The sequence below is a fragment of the Caretta caretta genome, chromosome 1 (genome assembly GCF_965140235.1).
Source record: "Caretta caretta isolate rCarCar2 chromosome 1, rCarCar1.hap1, whole genome shotgun sequence".
In the NCBI taxonomy this organism is placed as follows: Eukaryota; Metazoa; Chordata; order Testudines; family Cheloniidae; genus Caretta; species Caretta caretta.
In genome coordinates, this window is record NC_134206.1 from 45,679,821 (window position 1) to 45,699,385 (window position 19,565).

The 19,565-nt window shown below is 44.2% G+C and overlaps 1 protein-coding gene across 2 annotated transcripts in view; it reads right to left on the minus strand.

Annotated features, from left to right (window-relative positions):
• USP12 (ubiquitin specific peptidase 12) overlaps positions 1 to 12,553 on the minus strand; it is a 74,477-nt gene extending 61,924 nt beyond the window's left edge. The window contains exons 1-2 of one of the 2 annotated variants that reach the window (XM_075127545.1): positions 12,329 to 12,553; positions 7,475 to 8,437 (exon numbers count right to left, since the gene is read on the minus strand). In XM_075127545.1, coding sequence (XP_074983646.1) covers positions 7,475 to 7,540 — 66 coding nt within the window. In that variant the 5' untranslated portion in view covers positions 7,541 to 8,437; positions 12,329 to 12,553. The remainder of the gene's footprint in view (positions 1 to 7,474; positions 8,438 to 12,328) is intronic. The other variant, XM_048846309.2, reaches the window with a different exon arrangement.
• Between the last annotated feature and the right edge of the window lie 7,012 nt (positions 12,554 to 19,565).

The window sequence follows — 19,565 nt, forward strand, 5'->3', positions numbered from 1 at the left end:
TTTTTCCGGATGACACCTCCAGAATGGAACTTATTTTTTTTCCATACAGCTCTTAAAGAAGGCAGAACATCTACCAAGTGTTCCTCAGACTAAACCCCATTCATATTTTTAAAACTTCCAAAATATTGCCTCACCTAACCTCTCTTGCACCAAGACAGACAGGATTATGTTAAATCATTTTACAATCCCCTAAAAGATTTTTTTATTTCTGTGTATGTTCTGTGTATACTTCACTTTTAGTATGATATTTACTGACCCGCAAAAGTTACAAGTATTTTTGCATAACTATAAATAAAGCACACCAAAACAATAAGACATTAGTTCTTTTCTGAGCAACATTTGCACGCGCATCTAGCATTGCAAAGCAATGGACCTCAGGCCACATGATTTGTAACAATTTCAGAAATAATGATCTCCAGGAATGAAATGCCTGGAATGTACTATTATACCAGGATTACATTTTACAGAAGTTAGGGAATTGAGATCATCTACAAGGAGCAGAGAGGCTTGTTTGTTTTATTAATATTAATATTAACATTAGAATTCTGCAATCTTCAGGTTGGTTTTCTATACAGTTATATCATCTTGGCCTAATGACAGCCATTTCAGCACTAACATGTAGGAGACATTACGGGATAATATGAAGCAGTAAAGGCTGGAACTGCTGCAAACTTCGTAAAATAAGGACAGAATATAATGATGTTGCTTATTTTGATGTTTTGGTGATGTTTTTATCTGGCACACTTTTCTATTGGACTGTCACCCTACTGCTTCCCTCACCTCCAGTACACCACTTCCCCAGTCAACAAAGGAAGTTAGGTTTGTTTAGCACAATTTGTTCTTAAAGCCATTTTGGCTATTACTTATCACCTTATCCTCTAAGTCAGTGGTTCTCAAACTTTTGTACTGGTGACCCCTTTCACATAGCAAGCCTCTGAGTGCAACCCCCTTACAAATTAAAAACACTTTTTTATGTATTTAACGCCATTATAAATACTGGATGCAAAGCACGGTTTGGGGTGGAGGCTGACAGCTCATGGCCCCCCATGTAATAACCTCGCGAGCCCCAAGAAGTCCCGACTGCCAGTTTGAGAACCTCTGCTCTAGGTGCTTGCAATTTAATAATTTGTTTCAGTATCTTTCTGGGTAATGAAGTTATGACGATTGTGCTTTAATGGCCTGAGTCTTCCTTTTTTCCTGCTTTAAAGATTATTGCAGAGCTCTGCTATACTTAGGGTGACCAGATGTCCTGATTTTATAGGGACAGTCCCGATTTTTGGGTCTTTTTCTTATATAGGCTCCTATTACCCCCCCACCCCGTCCCGATTTTTCGCATTTGCTGTCTGGTCACCCTAGCTATACTTACGGTTAAGACCAGCTTCCTGTTTAAAGCCTGACTGTTCCAAGTGCTCTAAAATCCTTACAGTTACTCAGATTGCCTTGAAATCTGTGCACCTCATGTGGGTTCAGTGTAGGGTCAGTGATCCAAATTTGGGGCCACTTGGATAAACTCTCTTTTTGGGAGAGCTGTTTCTTAAAGTTGACCTATTCTGGAACACAGAGATCAACCCAGTACTCAGATCATCACATCAGGATCTCTGAAGCCCAAGGGTTACCCCAACAGAGTGTATGGCACCCACCAGCCCTTCAGGGGAAATCTAATTGGAATGTGATCTAAAAAAAGAAAGAGTTTGCTTCTCCAGATGGGCCCACTCCAAGCAGTTCTACTGCTCACACATCAAATGGATTACACTGTGCACAGGTAGAGAGAGCAGCTAACAATCTGAAAAACTCTCTCTACATCACAGAACCTGTGTGGCTCTGATGGTATGTTACAGTCATCAAATCTGACCACCACCACAGGCACTGAGAGTATGAATCCAAAATAGGGCAGAAATCTGAAACTGAAAGAAGGGATAACGTTACTGTGATCTGGCTCTGTAAAAGGTTTTTTTTCATTCTGGGGAAATGTAATCAAAGTACAACAAAAATTTCAGAAGGCACTGAAACTACTTTTTGAAAAGAAAAACTACACAAGCAAATGCTTGCTCAGAGGGCAGGATGACTAGGGTGAAAGTAGGTGGGAATAAGGGGAGAGGACCTGGGGGAGGGAGGCTAGGGATGGAGGCTAGTGGGGGAGGAGGGGTGCACTGGGAAGGGAATATGGGGGTGAGTGACAGGGGGACTGGGAAACAATACAAATAGGAGTGTCTGTCAGCTCTACATTCCCCATCTGAGTGTGCTACAATACAGGAGCCCCCAGCCCATCTACAGGGATGTAATCTCCCCCTTCTCCAAGTGATCTGGAAAGGCTTGCCTTTCTGGGGAGGGTCTGAGCCCCTCTCCCCACCCCTTCATATGAGCTGGGATTTGGGGGTCCCTGCCCTCCAAATGTATCTGAGCCTCACTCCCTGCCCTGCTGGGTGAAGGACAGAAACTCAGGGGTTCGATTTTCCCCCACCCCCTTCCTGCCACCACTCATGTAAGCTGGGATGTTGGGATGTCTTGTCCCTCTAATGGCTTCAGGACCCATCTCACTACCCCCTCACATATAAGTCAGGATCTGGGAAAGCCCTGCCCCTCTGGTGGGGAGCTTAGAACAGGCATGCTAGGAGCATGCACCAAGAACACATTGCTGACGCTGGGGTGAGGGGTTGAGAACAGACATGCTTGACGCATATCACAGCCTCTCCAGTATTGGGTAGAGAGGATGGGAACACTCATAGGTATAAATGGAGCAGTTCATATGTTTAGAGCTATTACTACAGGCTACACTCATCTCACTGAGATGTTCTCACCTCTCCGAGCCTCTCTCACCTGCCTTGTTAGTAACTACACATTGCAAACATTTCAAAGCATGACCATTATCCCCATTCCACTATAACAAAATATACAGGACACAGGAGAAGCACTCAGAAATCATATAGCAATTGTGTAGCTTAGTGGAAATACCACTAGACTGGCCTGGATGATCTTGGGCAAGCCACATCACCTCTCTGTGCCTCAGTTTCCCATATGTAAAATGGAGATAAGAAGAACATAAGAACGGCCATACTAGGTCAGACCAAAGGTCCATCTAGCCCTGTATCCTGTCTTCCGACAATCGCCAATGCCATGTGCCCCAGAGGGAATGAACAGAACAGGTAATCATCAAGTGATCCATTCCCTGTCACTCATTCCCAACTTCTGGCAAACAGAGGCTAGGGACACCATCCCTGCCCATCCTGGCTAATAGCCATTGATGGACCTATCCTCCATTAACTTATCTAGCTCTTTTTTGAACCCTGTTATACTCTTGGCCTTCACAACATCCTCTGACAAAGACTTCCACAGACTGGAAGTTGTGTGAAGAAATACTTCCTTTTATTTGTTTTAAACTTGCTGATTATTAATTTCATTTGGTGACCCCTAGTTCTTGTGTTATGAGAAGGAGTAAATAACACTTCCTTATTCGCTTTCTCCACACCAGTCATGATTTTATAGACCTCTATCATATCCCCCCTTAGTCGGCTCTCTTCCAAGTTGAAAAGTCCTAGTCTTATTATTCTCTCCTCATAAGGAAGGCCTTCCACACCCCTAATCATTTTTGTTGCCCTTTTCTGAACCTTTTCCAATTCCAATATTTTTTGAGATGGGGCGACCACATCTGCACGCAGTATTCAAGATGTGGGTTACCATGGATTTATATAGAGGCAATATGACACTTTCTGTCTTACTATCTATCCCTTTCTTAATGATGCCCAACATTCTGTTGGCTTTTTTGACTGCTGCTGCACATTGAGTGGATGATTTCAGGGAACTATCCACAATGACTCCAAGATCTTTTTCTTGAGTGGTAACAGCTAATTTAGACCCCATCATTTTATATGTATAGCTGGAATTGTTTTCTCTAATGTGTATTACTTTACATTTATCAACATTGAATTTCAGCTGCCATTTTGTTGCCCAGTCACCTAGTTTTGAGAGATACTTTTGTATCTCTTCGCAGTCAGCCTGGGACTTAACTATTTGAGTAGTTTTGTATCATCTGCAAATTTTGCCACCTCACTGCTTACCCCTTTTCCATTTCATTTATGGATAGGTTGAATTCAGACCCCTGGGGAACACCACTATTTACCGCTCTCCATTCTGAAAACTGACCATTTATTCCTACCCTTTGTTTCCGATCTTTTAACAAGTTACCAATCCATGAGAGGACCTTCCCTCTTATCTGATGACAGCTTACTTTGCCTTGGTGAGGGACCCTGTCAAAGCCTTTTGGAAAATCTAAGTACACTGTATCTACTGGATCCCCCTTGTCCACATGCTTGTTGAGCACATCAAAGAATTCTAGCAGATTGGTGAGGCATGATTTCCCTTTACAAAAACCATGTTGACTCTTCCCTAACAAATTGTGTTAATCTATGTGTATGACAGCGTTGTTCTTTACTATAGTTTCAACCAGTTTGCCGAGTACTGAAGTCAGGCTTACCGGCCTGTAATTGCCGGGATCATCTCTGGAGCCCTTTCTAAAAATTGGCATCACATTAGCTATCCTCCCGTCATTTGGTACAGAAGCTGATTTAAATGATAGGTTACAGTTAGTAGTTCTGCAATTTCACGTAAGTTCCTTCAGAACTCTTGGGTGAATACCATCAGGTCCTGGTGACTTATTACTTCTAAAACCTCCTCTAATGACACCTCAATCTGGGACAGTTCCTCAGATTTGTCACCTAAAAAGAATGGTTCAGGTTTGGGACTCTCCCTCACATCCTCAGCCATGAAGACCGAGGCAAAGAATTCATTTAGTTTCTCTGCAATGGCCTTATCATCCTGGAGTGCTCCTTTAGCAAGCTTTCTGCTTCTGATGTACTTAAAAAAAAAACCCTGCTATTACTTTTTGATCTTTGGCTAGCTGTTCTTCAAATTCTTTTTTGGCCTTCCTAATTATATTTTTACACTTTATTTGCCAGAGTTTATGCTCCTTTCTATTTTCCTTGCTAGGATTTAACTTCTTCTTAAAGGATGCCTTTTTGCCTCTCACTGCTTCTTTTACTTTGTTGTTTAGCCACAGTAGCACTTCTTTGGATCTCTGTTTTTTTAATTTGGGATAAACATTTAAGTTGAGCCTCTATTATGAAGTCTTTAAAAAGTTTCCATGCAGCTTGCATGGATTTCACTTTTTGAGCTGTACCTTTTAATTTCTGTTTCACTATCTTCCTCATTTTTGTGTAATCCCCCTTTCTGAAATTAAATGCTACAGTGTTGGGCTGTTGAGGTGTTTTCCCCACCACAGGGATGTTAAATTTAATTATATTATGGTCAGTATTACCAAGCGGTCCAGCTATATTCACCTCTTGGACCAGATCCTGTGCTCCACTTAGGACTAAATCAAGAATTGCCTCTCCTCTTGTGGGTTCCAGGACTAGCTGCTCCAAGAAGCATCCATTTAAGATGTCAAGAAACTTTATCTCTGCTTCCCATCCTGAGGTGACATGTACCCAGTCAATATGAGGATAGTTGAAATCCCCTATTATTATTGAGTTTTTTATTTTAATAGCCTCTCTAATCTCCTTGAGCATTTCACAGACACTATCACCATCCTGGTCAGGTGGTTGGTAATATATCCCTACTGCTATATTCTTATTATTAGAGCTTGGAATTACTATCCATAGAGATTCTATGGTACAGTTTGGTTCATTTAAGATTTTTTAAGTATTCATTTGATTCTACGCTTTCTTTCACATACAGTGCCACTCCCCCATCAGCATGACCTGTTCTGTCCTTCCGATATATTTTGTACCCTGACATTACTGTGTCCCATTGATTATCCTCATTCCACCAAGTTTCTGTGATGCCTATTATATCAATATCCTCATTTAATAAGAGGCACTCTAGTTCACCCATTTTATTATTTAGACTTCTAGCATTGGTATAGAAGCACTTTAAAAACTCGTCACTTTTTAGCAGTCTGCCATTACATGATGTAATTGAATGGGACTTTTTTCATTTGACTGTTTCTCATCAGATCCTACCTGTATTTTATCATCTACCATCCTCTCCTCACTAGGACATAGAGAATCTCCATTAATAGATCCTCCCCTAAGAGATGTCTCTGTACGAATGATACGCCCACATCTTGAATACAGCGTGCAGCCTATAGGGAAACAATAATCTCTGTGGAAACTAGCGCTGCATCCTGCTGATTTCCCCAGGTGCAGATAGCTACAAACTTTTCCTGTAGTAAGAACAGGAGTACTTGTGGCACCTTAGAGACTAACAAATTTATTAGAGCATAAGTTTCGTGGGCTACAGCCCACTTCATCGGATGCATAGAATGGAACATATAGTAAGAAGATATATATACACATACAGATAAGTTGGAAGTTGCCATACAAACTATGAGAGGCTAATTAGTTAAGATGAGCAATTATCTGCAGGAGTAAAAAACTTTTGTAGGGATAATCAAGATGGCCCATTTAGACAGTTGACAAGAAGGTGTGAGGATACTTAACTTAGGGAAACAGATTCAATATGTGCAATGACCCAACCACTCCCAGTCTCTATTCAAACCCAAGTTAATGGTATCTAGTTTGCATATTAATCCAAGCTCAGCAGTTTCTCGTTGGAGTCTGTTTTTGAAGCTTTTCTGTTGCAAAATTGCCACCCTTAAATCTTTTACTGAGTGGTCAGAGAGGCTGAAGTGTTCTCCTACCAGTTTTTGAATGTTATGATTCCTGATGTCAGATTTGTGTCCATTTATTCCTTTGCGTAGGGACTGTCCAGTTTCGCCAATGTACATGGCAGAGGGGCATTGCTGGCACATGATGGCATAGATCTCATTGGTAGATGTGCAGGTGAACGAGCCCCTGATGGCGTGGCTAATGTGATTAAGTCCTACAATGGTATGATAGTAGGAACTCAACACACATCTGGCCGCCATCAGTAACTTGGAACAGAATATCCCTTTGCCATTCAGGAATCTCCCAAATTGTTATGTCCTCCCAAACGCCTAAAAGGATAATAAAACCATAGGTAGCAAACTATGGAAAGTGGCACTCACACCCCAAGGCTAAAGTGGACTGCAATTTTTAACAATATATCACTAAATGAATTTTGTAAATTTCACCTTACCATTATGTGTGAAGGCTTTGCGCTCTGAAGTGGTGCTTAACTCTAAGTGGTGTACAAGCAACATTTAGAAACTAAAAAACTGTTGGTCTCAGATATACTGAAGCACAAAATTATACAAAATATTATGTTTTGGCCTTGAGATCCTAAAGAAATTTCTGCTGATGATATAATAAAATTCTTCTGAAATACTGAGACAGTGTACTGTTTCATTTCTATTTTCAGGCCCTTCTACTTCTACCCTTGCAGGCCAACCACAATCAAGCAGGAGCCTGGCAGGGCAGGATCGTGCTTTCATGATGCAGTAAAACATTGTGAAGAGCACAGCAAGCCACAATAATGCAGACAGCATTGTAACACTTACATCCAAATGGTTCTGTAAACAGCACCAGCAAGATTTTAATTGGCCAAATGCGCATTCAGCCACCATTCTGTACCTATTGAGAGTGTAATTAAACCTTCCTTTACCAGGGCTTCTGAAATCAGGTACAATCTCGTAACACAAGGGTGGGGTCTCCTAGAATAAAAGTGGGGACAGTTACTCCATTTATGACAATGTCATTTGATGAGAATAGCATCCCAGTATGTCCATGAAGGAAAACTACCAATCAGCTGAAAAGTCTGTCATCATGCACTTTTCTAGCAGTCCATGTTGGCATCCATGAATCAGCCTCTGTGGTTGACAAGGGCCAGCACAGCAACGGAGTAGTAGCCTTTGTGGTTTATGTACTCTGGTGCTCCTCGAGGGAGGACAAGCTTTGGGCACAAATATCATCATGGCCCCAGTGCAGTTGGGAAACCCCATTTTCTCAAAACCAGCAATTACGGCAAGGATATTTTTTATGCTTGCCAGATTTGAGTAAATCACATGCCTCATTGCCTCTGAAACCTCCACCACCACAACCATCCCACTCAAATTGCCAACACTGAACTGGTTAGCAGTGGACTTGTAGAAGTCAGAAGTACCCAGCTTCCAGATGGTTATACAACCAGCTTCTGGACCAGCATGGCCACCCTCTCTCAAATTGGAGGTTCGTGAAAAGCTGCTCCCAAAGCTCCAGAAATGTCACTTTCTTCATGCAAAACTTCTGGAGTCACTGCTGATCATCCCAGGTCCACATGACGATACGATCCCACCAGTCTGTACTTGTGATCCTGCTCAGGAAGCACTGGTCTACACAGAGGACATCAGCAGCTATACTGAGAGTTGTGAGCAGCATTAGCCAGTTAGCATCTCATTCTCCTCCTCCGCTGAGAGGTGCCTTCAGTAGGTCAGAAAATGCCATCAAAACATCCACCAGCATCTCATGGATGCTCTGCCCATTTCCTGAAATGGGAACAAAAGAACAAGCAGAACAAGTTCTTCAAATGGTGCCTCATCTATGTTGTTGGCTCTGGTTGCAGAGAGCATGAAGACCCAAAAGATGGCTTGGCTGAATGTGTTGGTGGGCTGAAACAACTTCCAATATGGTTCTGAAGGATGGATAGTCAAGTTTTCCCACAATGCACCAGGAACCAAGGACTAGAGCAGCTACAGCTACAGAGGGTTGAAAATGCTGAGGAAAGGACTTAAAATAAGCTATCTTGCTGGAGACAGGAATGTTTTGAGAATTAAATTTCAGCTCTAGAAAGACTGTTATGATTTTGTTTTATATGTAATCATTTGTTTCCAATATTCTTACTTTCCATCATCTAAATCTCTGTTCTTTGGTAATAGATATATTTATAGTGAAAACAAGAATAAGTTTAAGTGTTTGTTAAGAAAAATGGCAATCCTGAATTAAAACTAGTAAATTTTTGTGTACTATTCCTCTGAGAGCAGCAAATCTGAGACTTCTGTGAGTGTTCGGTGGACCAGGGGCTGGGTGCTCAAGAGGGATGCTTGGTGTGCCTATCGTTAACCTTCACAGACAAAGCAAGGCCTGCCGAGGCCTGGAAGTTAGTGCTCATGTTGCTAGAGGATGTTGGAGTCAGGGAGCTGATCCACAGCAGGCACAGACAAGACTTCCTCATGCTAAGGGCAGGTGGAAGTGAGGTGCCTCACAACTCTGGATGCCTTTGGGAAGCATCACAGTAGAACACTCAGGGCTGACCCCTGTAGGAGCCCATTAGATAAGCCCTCCCAGTTAGACAACGAATCATTGATAACTACTCTTTGAGTACGATCTTTCAACCAGTTGTGCACCCACCTTATAGTAATGTCATCTAAACCAGATTTCCCTAGTCTGCTTATGAGAATGTCATGTGGAACTGTGTCAAAAGCCTTACTAAAAATCAAGATATATCATGTCTATTGCTTTCCCCCATCCACTAGGTTTGTGACCCTGTTCTTGACAAATCCATACTGACTATTCCTTATAATCCTATTATCCTCTAGGTGCTTACGAATTGAATATTTATTCCGGTATCTTTCCAGGTACTGAAGTTAAGTTGACTGATTTATGATTGCCCAGGTCCTCTTTGTCCCCCTTTTTAAAGAAAGGTAGTAGGTTTGCCCTTTTCCAGTCCTCTGGGACCTCACCTGTCCTCTGAGTTCTCAAAGATAATCACTAACAGTTCCAAGATTGCTTTGGCTAGCTCCTTAAGTACTCGAGTGAATTTCATCAGGCCCTGCTGACTTGAATATACCTAACTTATCTAAACATTATTTAAACTAATTTTTCCCTATTTTGGAATGTGCTCCTTTCCCCTTGTTAATATTGTGCTGAGTATCCAATCACCATTAATTTTCTAGTGAAGATTACTGAGCTTGGCAAAATAGGCATTAAACACCTCAGCCTTCTTGCTGTTATAGTTATTAGTGTGTCTTCTCCAGGAAGTAGAGTACCTAAACTTTTCTTTGTCTTTCTTTCAATCCTAATGTATTTAAGGAACCTCTTACTGCCTTTTATGTCCTTTGCTAGGTGTAATTCATTTTGTGCCCTTACGTTTTTGGATTTTGTCCCTACATGCTTGTGCTAATGTTCTGTACTCCTGAGCCATTTGTCCACATTTCCACTTTTTGTGGGATTTCTTTTTGATTTTCAGGTCATTAAAGAGCTCCTGAGAGAGCCTTCCTATTCTTCCTATCTTACTTCCGCATCAGAATAGTTTGAAATTATGCCTTCACCACTGTCCCATTGAGAAACAGCCAGCTCTCCTTAACTCCTTTATCCCTTATTCTCCCTGTACCAACCCAATTTTCATCAAGCCACCATGAGAGAGTCAAGTTGTAAACGTAAATTTTGAATACTTTTAATTTTTTTTAACAAAACAAATATTTAAAACACCACTTAAACTAAGAACTTTTATCTCAGCATGATAACTATACTGTTGGGACCAGCTTCAGCATAATGTGTGCATTAATTTACACTACGATTGTAAATAAGATCCTAGATTACCTATTAAATTTAAACACTGCAGCTTTACAATGGGTATCTTCATCTAGCTGTCCTATCCCAAGATCCTAGTAAAGCACAGACATTTTGAAATTCATTTTAAATTTTATAATGGCTTTATCCCAGAGCACATCGTGAGTTAATACACCATAAGACTGACCATAATATGTACCTGATGTAAAAATGTCTTAGTTATATATAGACATATTTTAGTTCATCACAAAAGAGATTTAACTGAAACAAAATGGCTTAGGTGACAACACAGAATGTAGAGTCCTCTCCTAAGTCACTTGTTCAAATCCAACCCATACCTGATGACTATTCAGTAGCTTACCTGAAAGCACTTTGGGTGCTCTCTCATACCACAAACATGTCACTACAGTAGACTAGCAACATTACTGGCAATTTTAGCTGGCATGCTATAGAAAGTTATTCATTTAGAAGTGTTTGGGCCTCCTTTGAAACTTTTGCTTGATATATTCAGACAATACAGAAATTCCTAAAAACTGCAGAACAGTCTCCTATGGGAAGTGGAGGAAGCCCCACTGCTTGAGAAGTTTATAACTAGACAGAAAAAAGCCTAGAGAAAGTACTGTAGGGAATGATCCAATAGGTCTCTCCCCACTTCTGCAGTCTCTAAATTCACATTTTTGTGCTCTCAGAAGGTGTGTAGATAGCTCCTTCATTCATAGTACAGTTTTACAGAGAAGTGGAATGCAAGATTCCCTACAATGGTCTGCCAACGTGCCTCATCTGTGAGGAGAGGCTATTTCTACAGGTTAGAGGATAGCTTGGTCTCAAAGTTCAGCACTCTCAAAGAGCACTAAATTCCCAATTTTTTAAAATTAGAGACAGAAAAGTTCTATTACACCAATTAGTGTGGTCATAACTCTTTCTTCACAAATAATTAAGGATGAAGTTCAATTAAAAATAAACACTGACAGCTGTGTTCCAATCCGGACTTGGACCGATGCAAACCTTTCAGACTACATACCAGTATATGTACCATACTGCACAAGACTAACTACACTGGCTGCTAATGCAGCTTTTAAGGGTAACCAAGAGTGCACCAGATTACCACTGTGACATGACAGCCATGCCCACATAACATTAGTGAGGCATTATGTACTAACTACTACTGACAAAAATTTATGATGTGGAGTTGGGGGGGGGGGAGGGGAAAATCAAGATTTCTAGAAATCCTATAGTCAGTAAAAACCAGCTTGAGCAAATATTTTAAAGCATCTGCAAGATTTCCGATACAATTTTGATAAAGACTTTACTGGTTAACTAATGATTCCTAGTTTCCTGTGTAGTTATTTAAACCAAGTTTCACCTTATGTCCATATTACGCTCCCCCACCCCCCACTGCCATTTGCGCTTGCCTCAGTACTGCATTCTCTAAAGCCGATTAACTACACCCAGTTTTTGATTCCCACCCTCGCTCCCTCCCACGGCGAGCGGCACGCTCTTCTACGGGAGCCGCACAAAACCCAGGCGGAGAGGAGGCACCGCTCCGAGGAGCTTGGTTTCCGAACCCAGCATAACCCGCGTCACCTGCTTGCAAGGGAAGGAAGCGCCCCCCTCACGCCCTTTCCCAGCACCCGCTCCACGCGCGATGCTGCAGGCCGCGCAAGCGCCGCCTCCCGCCCCAATTCCAAAGCCACCCCCGACTCAGTGCTTCGCTCTCACCCCAACCCCCCCGCAGCATGCCCAGCCGCCCCAGGACCCGCCCCCTCGAGCCCGCCCCGCCAGGAGGCTCCCCCTCACACCCGGCCCCCTTAGATCACCTCCCTCCCCCACAGGCCCCGCGGGTGCCCAGCCGGCCGCCCCCCCCTCACCATGGTACAGATAGAGGCGATTTTGGAGACCGTCATTAGGATTTCCATCCGCCCAGCGCCATCTTCCGCCCACTCACAGCGCCGAGCCGGGGAGGGGGCAGCCCCCACCAGCCGCTGCAGCGGGACACGTACCCCGCGCGCCAGACCCGCCGCCCCAACCGCCGGGCGCGCGGCTCCGAGAGGCAGAGGCTAGAGCGCGAAACCCTCCTCCTCCTCCCCGCCCCGCGCGCGGGCACAGACCGCGAGCCCACCCCGCCTTACGCCGGCTCCCTCTGGGCCCTAGCGCCGCCCCACAGCTGCCCTCTGCTTCCTCTCGGGCCTTTGCACCGCCCACTCTAAGCGGCTCCCAGCACGGGGCTGTAGCGCCGCCCCACATTGGCTCTCTCCGGGCGCTAGCCCTACTGTGCCATTCAGCCCCCTCCCCACCGGCCCGGCTGCCCACGCCACCTGGAGTCCTGCCGGCCTGGGGCCCCTCCACCACCCGCGCCTGGAGGGGACGGGCCCCACCTGCAGGGTGGCAGCGCAGCACATGGCGGCAGTAACCTGCCGCACCTGGCCGAAGTCAGGCCCTCCCCCCCGCGGCCACAAAGCATGTGCCTGGCTGACAAAGCAGGGGCCCGTGGAGCCTGACCAGTGGCGGGCTCTTGCTGTTTGCGGCCTCTTCCCGTTGCGGGGGGGGGGTCAGAAACTTAATTCTCCATACAGGGGAGAGTGGTGGGCAAACCCCAGAGTCCAGGAGCCCAGGCGTTGAGAACAACACCCCAGCGTAGGTGCAGTCAGGCCCTGCCCTGCCACTATTAAACACTGGCAAAGCTCCAGAACTGGTAAAACATTGTGGTACCATTCACAAACAGGAGCCTGATTTGCCTAGGGTGACCAGATGCTAAATACAAAATATTGGGACTGCTGCAAGGGGAGCACCTTTTCACCCGACACTCACCCGGCACATTCGGCAGTGGGAAATAAATCTTGCCACTGAAGAAAGAAGTACCCGCCGCCAAAATCCGTCAGCAACTGAAGGGCCCGCCGTCAAAGTGCCGCCGAAGACCCAGACGTGCCGGGTCAGTGTAACAATGAAAAAGGCGCGCCCGCTGCCCATCATCACCGCCTAAGGGAGGGGAAAAGAAAAAAAACGCACCCGAAACAAAATATCGGGACAAATAGTGTCCCGACCGTATTTTTGGTCAGGACACGGGACAAACTGCTCAATATCGGGACGTCTGGTCACCCTAGATTTGCCACTGTTTTACTTCAGCTTTAAACAGCTGTAACACCATTGACGTGGATGGGGTTACACCAGCATAGTGTAACTAGGGTGACCAGATGCCCTGATTTTATAGGGACAGTCCCGATTTTTGGGTCTTTTTCTTATATAGGCTCCTATTACCCGCCCACCCCATCCCGATTTTTCACACTTACTCTCTGGTCACCCTTAGTGTAACACACACGCCTCCTGGGTGTGATGTTCTGTCCCATCTAGTGGCACTGAGACCACTTAGAGAGAGAGATAAAATGAGTCTGTTCTACAGCCTTAGCTAACAGCCAGTTAGCTTTTACCGCATGAGTAGGGGCTCATGCACTAAGCTCCAGAGGGCCCTGGTTTGATCCTGCCCGCTGACCGGTGTTACAAGTGGGGGCTTGTATGAGATTTCAACTAGGAAGACTGAAGCTTGGGACACACTTCCTCAGCTAGGGGAAGTATGTAACCCACACACCTCCTTGGTGTGGTGTTCTGTTCCTTCTGGTGGCACCAAGACCACTTAGAGAGAGTTAAATGAGTCATGCTGAGGGAATTGATTGATTGTTGGGATGATGAAAAGACAAGGTGAAAAGGGATTTTTAATGAGATTTTTTTATTATGTTTTTTAAGGTGAGGAGGCATACCCCTGACTCAACGCCAGAGCCTGTTCCAGGAAGAGACAGGCTAAACCTGCAGCTGCTGAAGGGATAGGGATTATCAGAGTGGTCAGTTTATACATATATATTTTTCAAACAACAGATCTAGAACTAGAACTAACAAGACCTGTGTCCATTCATCTTAATCACTTTGTATGAGACTCCCTTTCCTCCATCCTTTGTCCTTTTAGATTACAATGTCTTTGAGGCAGTGACTGTCTCTTCCTACACATATGGAAAGTGCTGAGCACATTTTAATAAATACTAATAAATACATAAATAAACAGTGTTTAGAAACAAGTGGCCAAAACTCATAAGGGCTTTTTTTTCCACTGTGAAAACCATAGATTTTTGAGTCTTTACTATATAAACAATTGTGATTCTTCACTTCTGAAGGTCATTAGAAAAATCCTACTTAACACTAACATTAGACCCAAAAAAATGCAGCTCAATAGCTCTTTCAACTAAAAATTGGGGGGGGGGGCAGAGGTGTATGTTCAAAATGAGCATTATAATAGAACTATTTGTTGCAACCTTAATTTTGGAGTTGCAAGCACTCCATAATATTAACTACTTGATGGATCATTTGATGATTACCTGTTCTGTTCATTGCCTCTGAAGCACCTGGCATTAGCCACTGTCAGAAGACAGAATACTGGGCTAGATGGATCTTTGGTCTGATCCAGTATGGCTGTTCTTATGCTCTCCTCCCTGCTCTATAGATCATACAGATCCTCGCCCATTCTCACAATTTTCCCTCACCTCTTTCTGTCAAGAGCATATTTTTCACACTGATGGTAATTCACATTAAGACCTCTTAGGCCTTGCTCAGTATTATCCCTCCACCTTCTCCTGGGTCAACCACAAGGTCAAGCATCAATAGGATGTCTGTCCAAAAGACACTTAGCTCATCTGTCTTTCATCATTCTAACAACATGCCCAGCCCACTGAAGACAAGTTTTGACCGCTAGGCAAGGTCAACACTATACCTTCCAACTGTGGTTGACCTCATCTACCCACATTACAGTAAAATATAGAGAGCCTTGTCTCCACTAGGATTTTACAGCAAGATAATTAATGTGCATTAGTATCTCACTGTAAAAACACACCTCTTTTGGCAGTGAAGACATAGGCACAGGTTGAGGTGCATTTGTGTTGTATGCTCATTGTGCTATTAGTCAGGTGTGTGTCCTTGGGTGGAGGAACAGATGGTATATACTGTTGGTTTCCTTAAATTTTAATTTCTTTGCTTTTTAGGTTCTGTGTTAAGTATATTATAGGTAAATCTAATTTAACTGACACCAAGAATAGTGTTTTATGTTATTTTATATATAGTACAGTGGGATTAATCTAAAGGCAGCAACTCTGTACCTAACTCCTAATTTATCAGGAGTCATTCAAGTACAATTCTAAGTCAGTTTTATCTCCATAATCTCAACACCTGAAGGAGAAGAAAATTAAAATAGTTTATAAATATTTACAGTAGTTATAGGAGCAGGGGGAAAATAACCGGATCCTTTGCCAAATAAAGAAAAACTAGATGAGATTTTAGCAGAGATTTTTTTAGTGTAGTCTCTGTGTTTATAGAGGATAAAGATATAGAAGGATATAGAAGAGCCTTCCTTCTTTCCTATATTTTGGAATCTATAAGAGTCCTATTGTTAAAAACTTGTTACTCCGTCTCTTGTTTAAGAGTTCTCAGGTGGCATTTAAGAAATGTCATCTCACTATCCTCAATAACCCTCTTTGAATCCTGTAATTGCTCTACTTTATCTTATCCCATTGTGAACCAGGGTATACATAGTTAGGTTATTTGTAAAAACAAAAGGAGTACTTGTGGCACCTTAGAGAGTAACAAATTTATTAGCACATAAGCTTTCATGAGCTACAGCTGAAGTGAGCTGTAGCTCACAAAAGCTTATGCGCTAATAAATTTGTTGGTCTCTTAGGTGCCACAAGTACTCCTTTTCTTTTTACGGATACAGAATAACACGGCTGCTACTCTGAAACCTTAGGTTATTTGATGATTGAAAGAAATGATATCAGTTAATGGATTTTTACAGACTCTCTTATACTACCTGAAGCATTTATTTAAGGTAATTCTCAAACGATAAACAGTTAATAAGGAACTTCCCTTTTTTTCTGTCCTCATGTGATTGATTGGCGATCCCTCAATTCGAGGATGATCTCTACCACGGATTTACATATGGGTCCTGAGATGACTCAGGAGTCCCATCCTGGAACCCCAAATCCGCCCACAGTAGATAAGGACATTTTGTGGTAGGCCAGCGGCCTGCTGGGAGAAAGTTATTTCTTTTTCCTTCCTCCTCTCTCTTTTCAGCTTCGAGGGCAAGGCACTTCTTCTCAAAGCGGGCTACTGCCCGATGGAGGATATGGCACCACTGGGGTCGGTTGGTGGCTTGCTCTTCCCAGTTTGTGATGTCCACATCAGTTTTCTTAAGATACACTTTCATTGTAGCGTTTCCTCTTTCCACCACGGGTTCTCTGACCGGGGTGAGCTGAGAGTAGAGGACCTGTTTTGGGACGCAAGAGTCTGGCATCTGCACACAATGTCTGGCCCAGCAAGGCTGGTGCATGAGGATCATTGCTTCAATGCTGGTGACATTGGCTACAGCGAGGATGCTGGTGTTAGTGATGTGATTTTACCACTTGATGCAAAGGAGCTTCCGGAGGCATTGTTGGTGATACCTCTCCAAACTTTTGAGGTGCTGTCAATAGGCCACCCAGGTTTCACATCCATAGAGACGTTTAGGAAAAACAACTGTCTTTTAGACCTGTATCTTGGTGTCCTGCCATAGGTCACGATCTATGAAAATGCATCAGAGTAATTTCCCAAAGGAAGCACTTGCACACTGGATCCTGTGCTGGATCTCACTGTCGATTTTTGCATTTTGAGAAGGTTGGCTACCGAGGTAGCTAAAGTGCTCAACTGTCTCCAAAGTCGGACCCTCGATGGTGATTTGTGGTGGGTCATGTGCAAGGCCTGAAGCAGGTTGTCCCCATGTAAGCAGGGTCTGAATGAAGTCTCCTATGATAGCTAGTTGGGGGGGGGGAAAGAGACTTCAGGAGCAAATTGTATTTACATGAACACACCTACTCTGCCAAGATATCCAGCAGATAGAGCTGTGTTGCTCAAAGTGATCAACTTTGGCTGGTGTTTGGTTACAAATCACTTTAGTACTGAATGTAGGGTAGTGAAATGTTATCATCAATGTTGTCTTTACTGTATGAATAAAGGGGAGTAGAACTGTGCTTAACCTATCCCAAATGAGGGGGTCACCCTCAGCTGAAAGGACCTTGTTAAGCCAGGGGCTTGAATGCCAGACCCCTGTGAAAGTAAGAGAGGGGGGGATAGGTGTCCCAGTTAGGAGGTGTGGACCGTCCCTAAAGGTGGTCTGCTTTAACCTGTTCCTCCCCACTTTTCAAAGATAGAGCTAAATAGGCTTCATTAGGAGTCTTATGTTATTTCAAGTACTTAATAATGGCTGAAATCACTTGTAGTGGGGCAGTGTTTCTGGCCAGCCTGCTGAGAGCTTAAAAATCACTAAGAGGCTGATCTGCAGAGGTTACAGCAGAGAGGCAGGTGGCAGCCAAAGGTAACTGACGGATAGCCGGCTGGCAAAAGTGGCAAGCAGTCAGCTGGCGGGGCAGCTGGGTGGCGAGGAACAGCAGCTGGCGGAGTGGCCAGTAGAGAGGAACCATGGCTGGCGGGGTGGTCAACCAGAGAAACTGCTCAGATGGCAGAGCAAGCAAGGTGTCTTCTTCACTGGATGGGAGGTGAACTCACACAGATGCACCTCTGAACCCTGGGTCCTCACTGACCAAGGACAGCCACTGTGAGTTGGGTGTGATGAGGGAGCAGAGGGGGGAACAGTAAAGGAATTTTTGGTTGTAGAACTCAAGAACATGAGGCAGAAGGCACTGTCCCAAGCACTCTGGGGTGGGTGACCTGCTCACAGTTTTATGATTATGAATCCTGCTTGTGGCATTTTCCCTAATTAATATCGGGTGACTTCTCTCCTTTCATTAAAAGTTTCTTTTCTACACTCAGACTGCTTGCAAGTGGGGAAGTATTGCCTCTCAGAGGTGCCCAGGGGCAGTGTGTAATTTTCCCAGGTTACGGTGTGGGGGCTTGGGCCGGTTCTGTGTTGTATTGTTGAAAAGGAACTCCTACATATTGAATCGGGCCCTGGTTGCTGCTGACTCCACCTGGCACAAGGGTTACACTCACATATATTTTCCTAATTATTTTAACTATACATTCTCAGGCATTAATTTGTTTGAGATCTGACAACTGTTGCATCAAACATGATGCTTTTCTGCAATACCATAATGAAGAGATAATGAGTCAAATTATACTTTCAGTTACAACCACATAATCCCATTGACGCTTATTAAGTGAACAGGACCATTTCAGAGAGTACAGAAGCAGATGCAGTGCTTACAAATAAAGTGATAGCGTGTGTTTGGTCTGTCTGTTTGTTTGTTTCCATGTGGCTGGCGGTTTGAGCCACTATACAAGCCAGGCAAAGAGATCTTCTTGTTCATATTTCTATGTGGTGGGCATAGGCGCCAACTCTGTGGGTGGTCCAGGGCTCAAACACCCACAGAAAAAAATAGGGGGTGCTTAAAACCCACAGCCACAGTGGTTCCAAGTTCCAGGGCTGGCCACTGATCAGCTGTTCTGTGGGCCCCAGGCTGGACACTGATCAGAAAATGGCTGGCAGGAGGTGCTGGGGGTGGGCAGAGGGGTCTTGGGGGAGGGGATGCAGAGGAGCAAGCGGTGGGGCCTTGCAGGAGAGGGTGGAGCATTGGGCTGGTTGGGGGGGCCCTGAGGGGAGGGGCCAGAGCGGAGGCAGGAAGAGGCAGAGTGAGGGCAGGGCTCCAGGGAAAGAGACGGAGTGGGAGCTGGGCCTTGGGGTGGAGCATCCACTGGGAAAAACAAAAGGCAGTGCCTGTGGCTGGGGGTTTGAGCCACTAAATAGGCCAGGCAACGTCTGCTTGTTCATGTCTCTGTGAGGAAGGCATGGCTTTAACCCAGTGTTTCAAGTCTGAGTGATTAATCCCTCTTTGTTAGCGAAGGGGTGGATCTGAACACTGAGATTTAGGGTACGTCTACAGTACGAAATTATTTCGAAATTATTCTATTTGAATTTTCAGAAGCTATTTTATACATTCGGTCTTCTGTGTCCCCACTAAAGCGCGTGAATTCAGCAGATTGCATCCACAGTACCAAAGCTAGCATCGAAAGTCGGAGCGGTGCACTGTTGGTAGCTATCCCACAGTTCCCGCAGTCCCCGCCACCCATTGGAATTCTGGG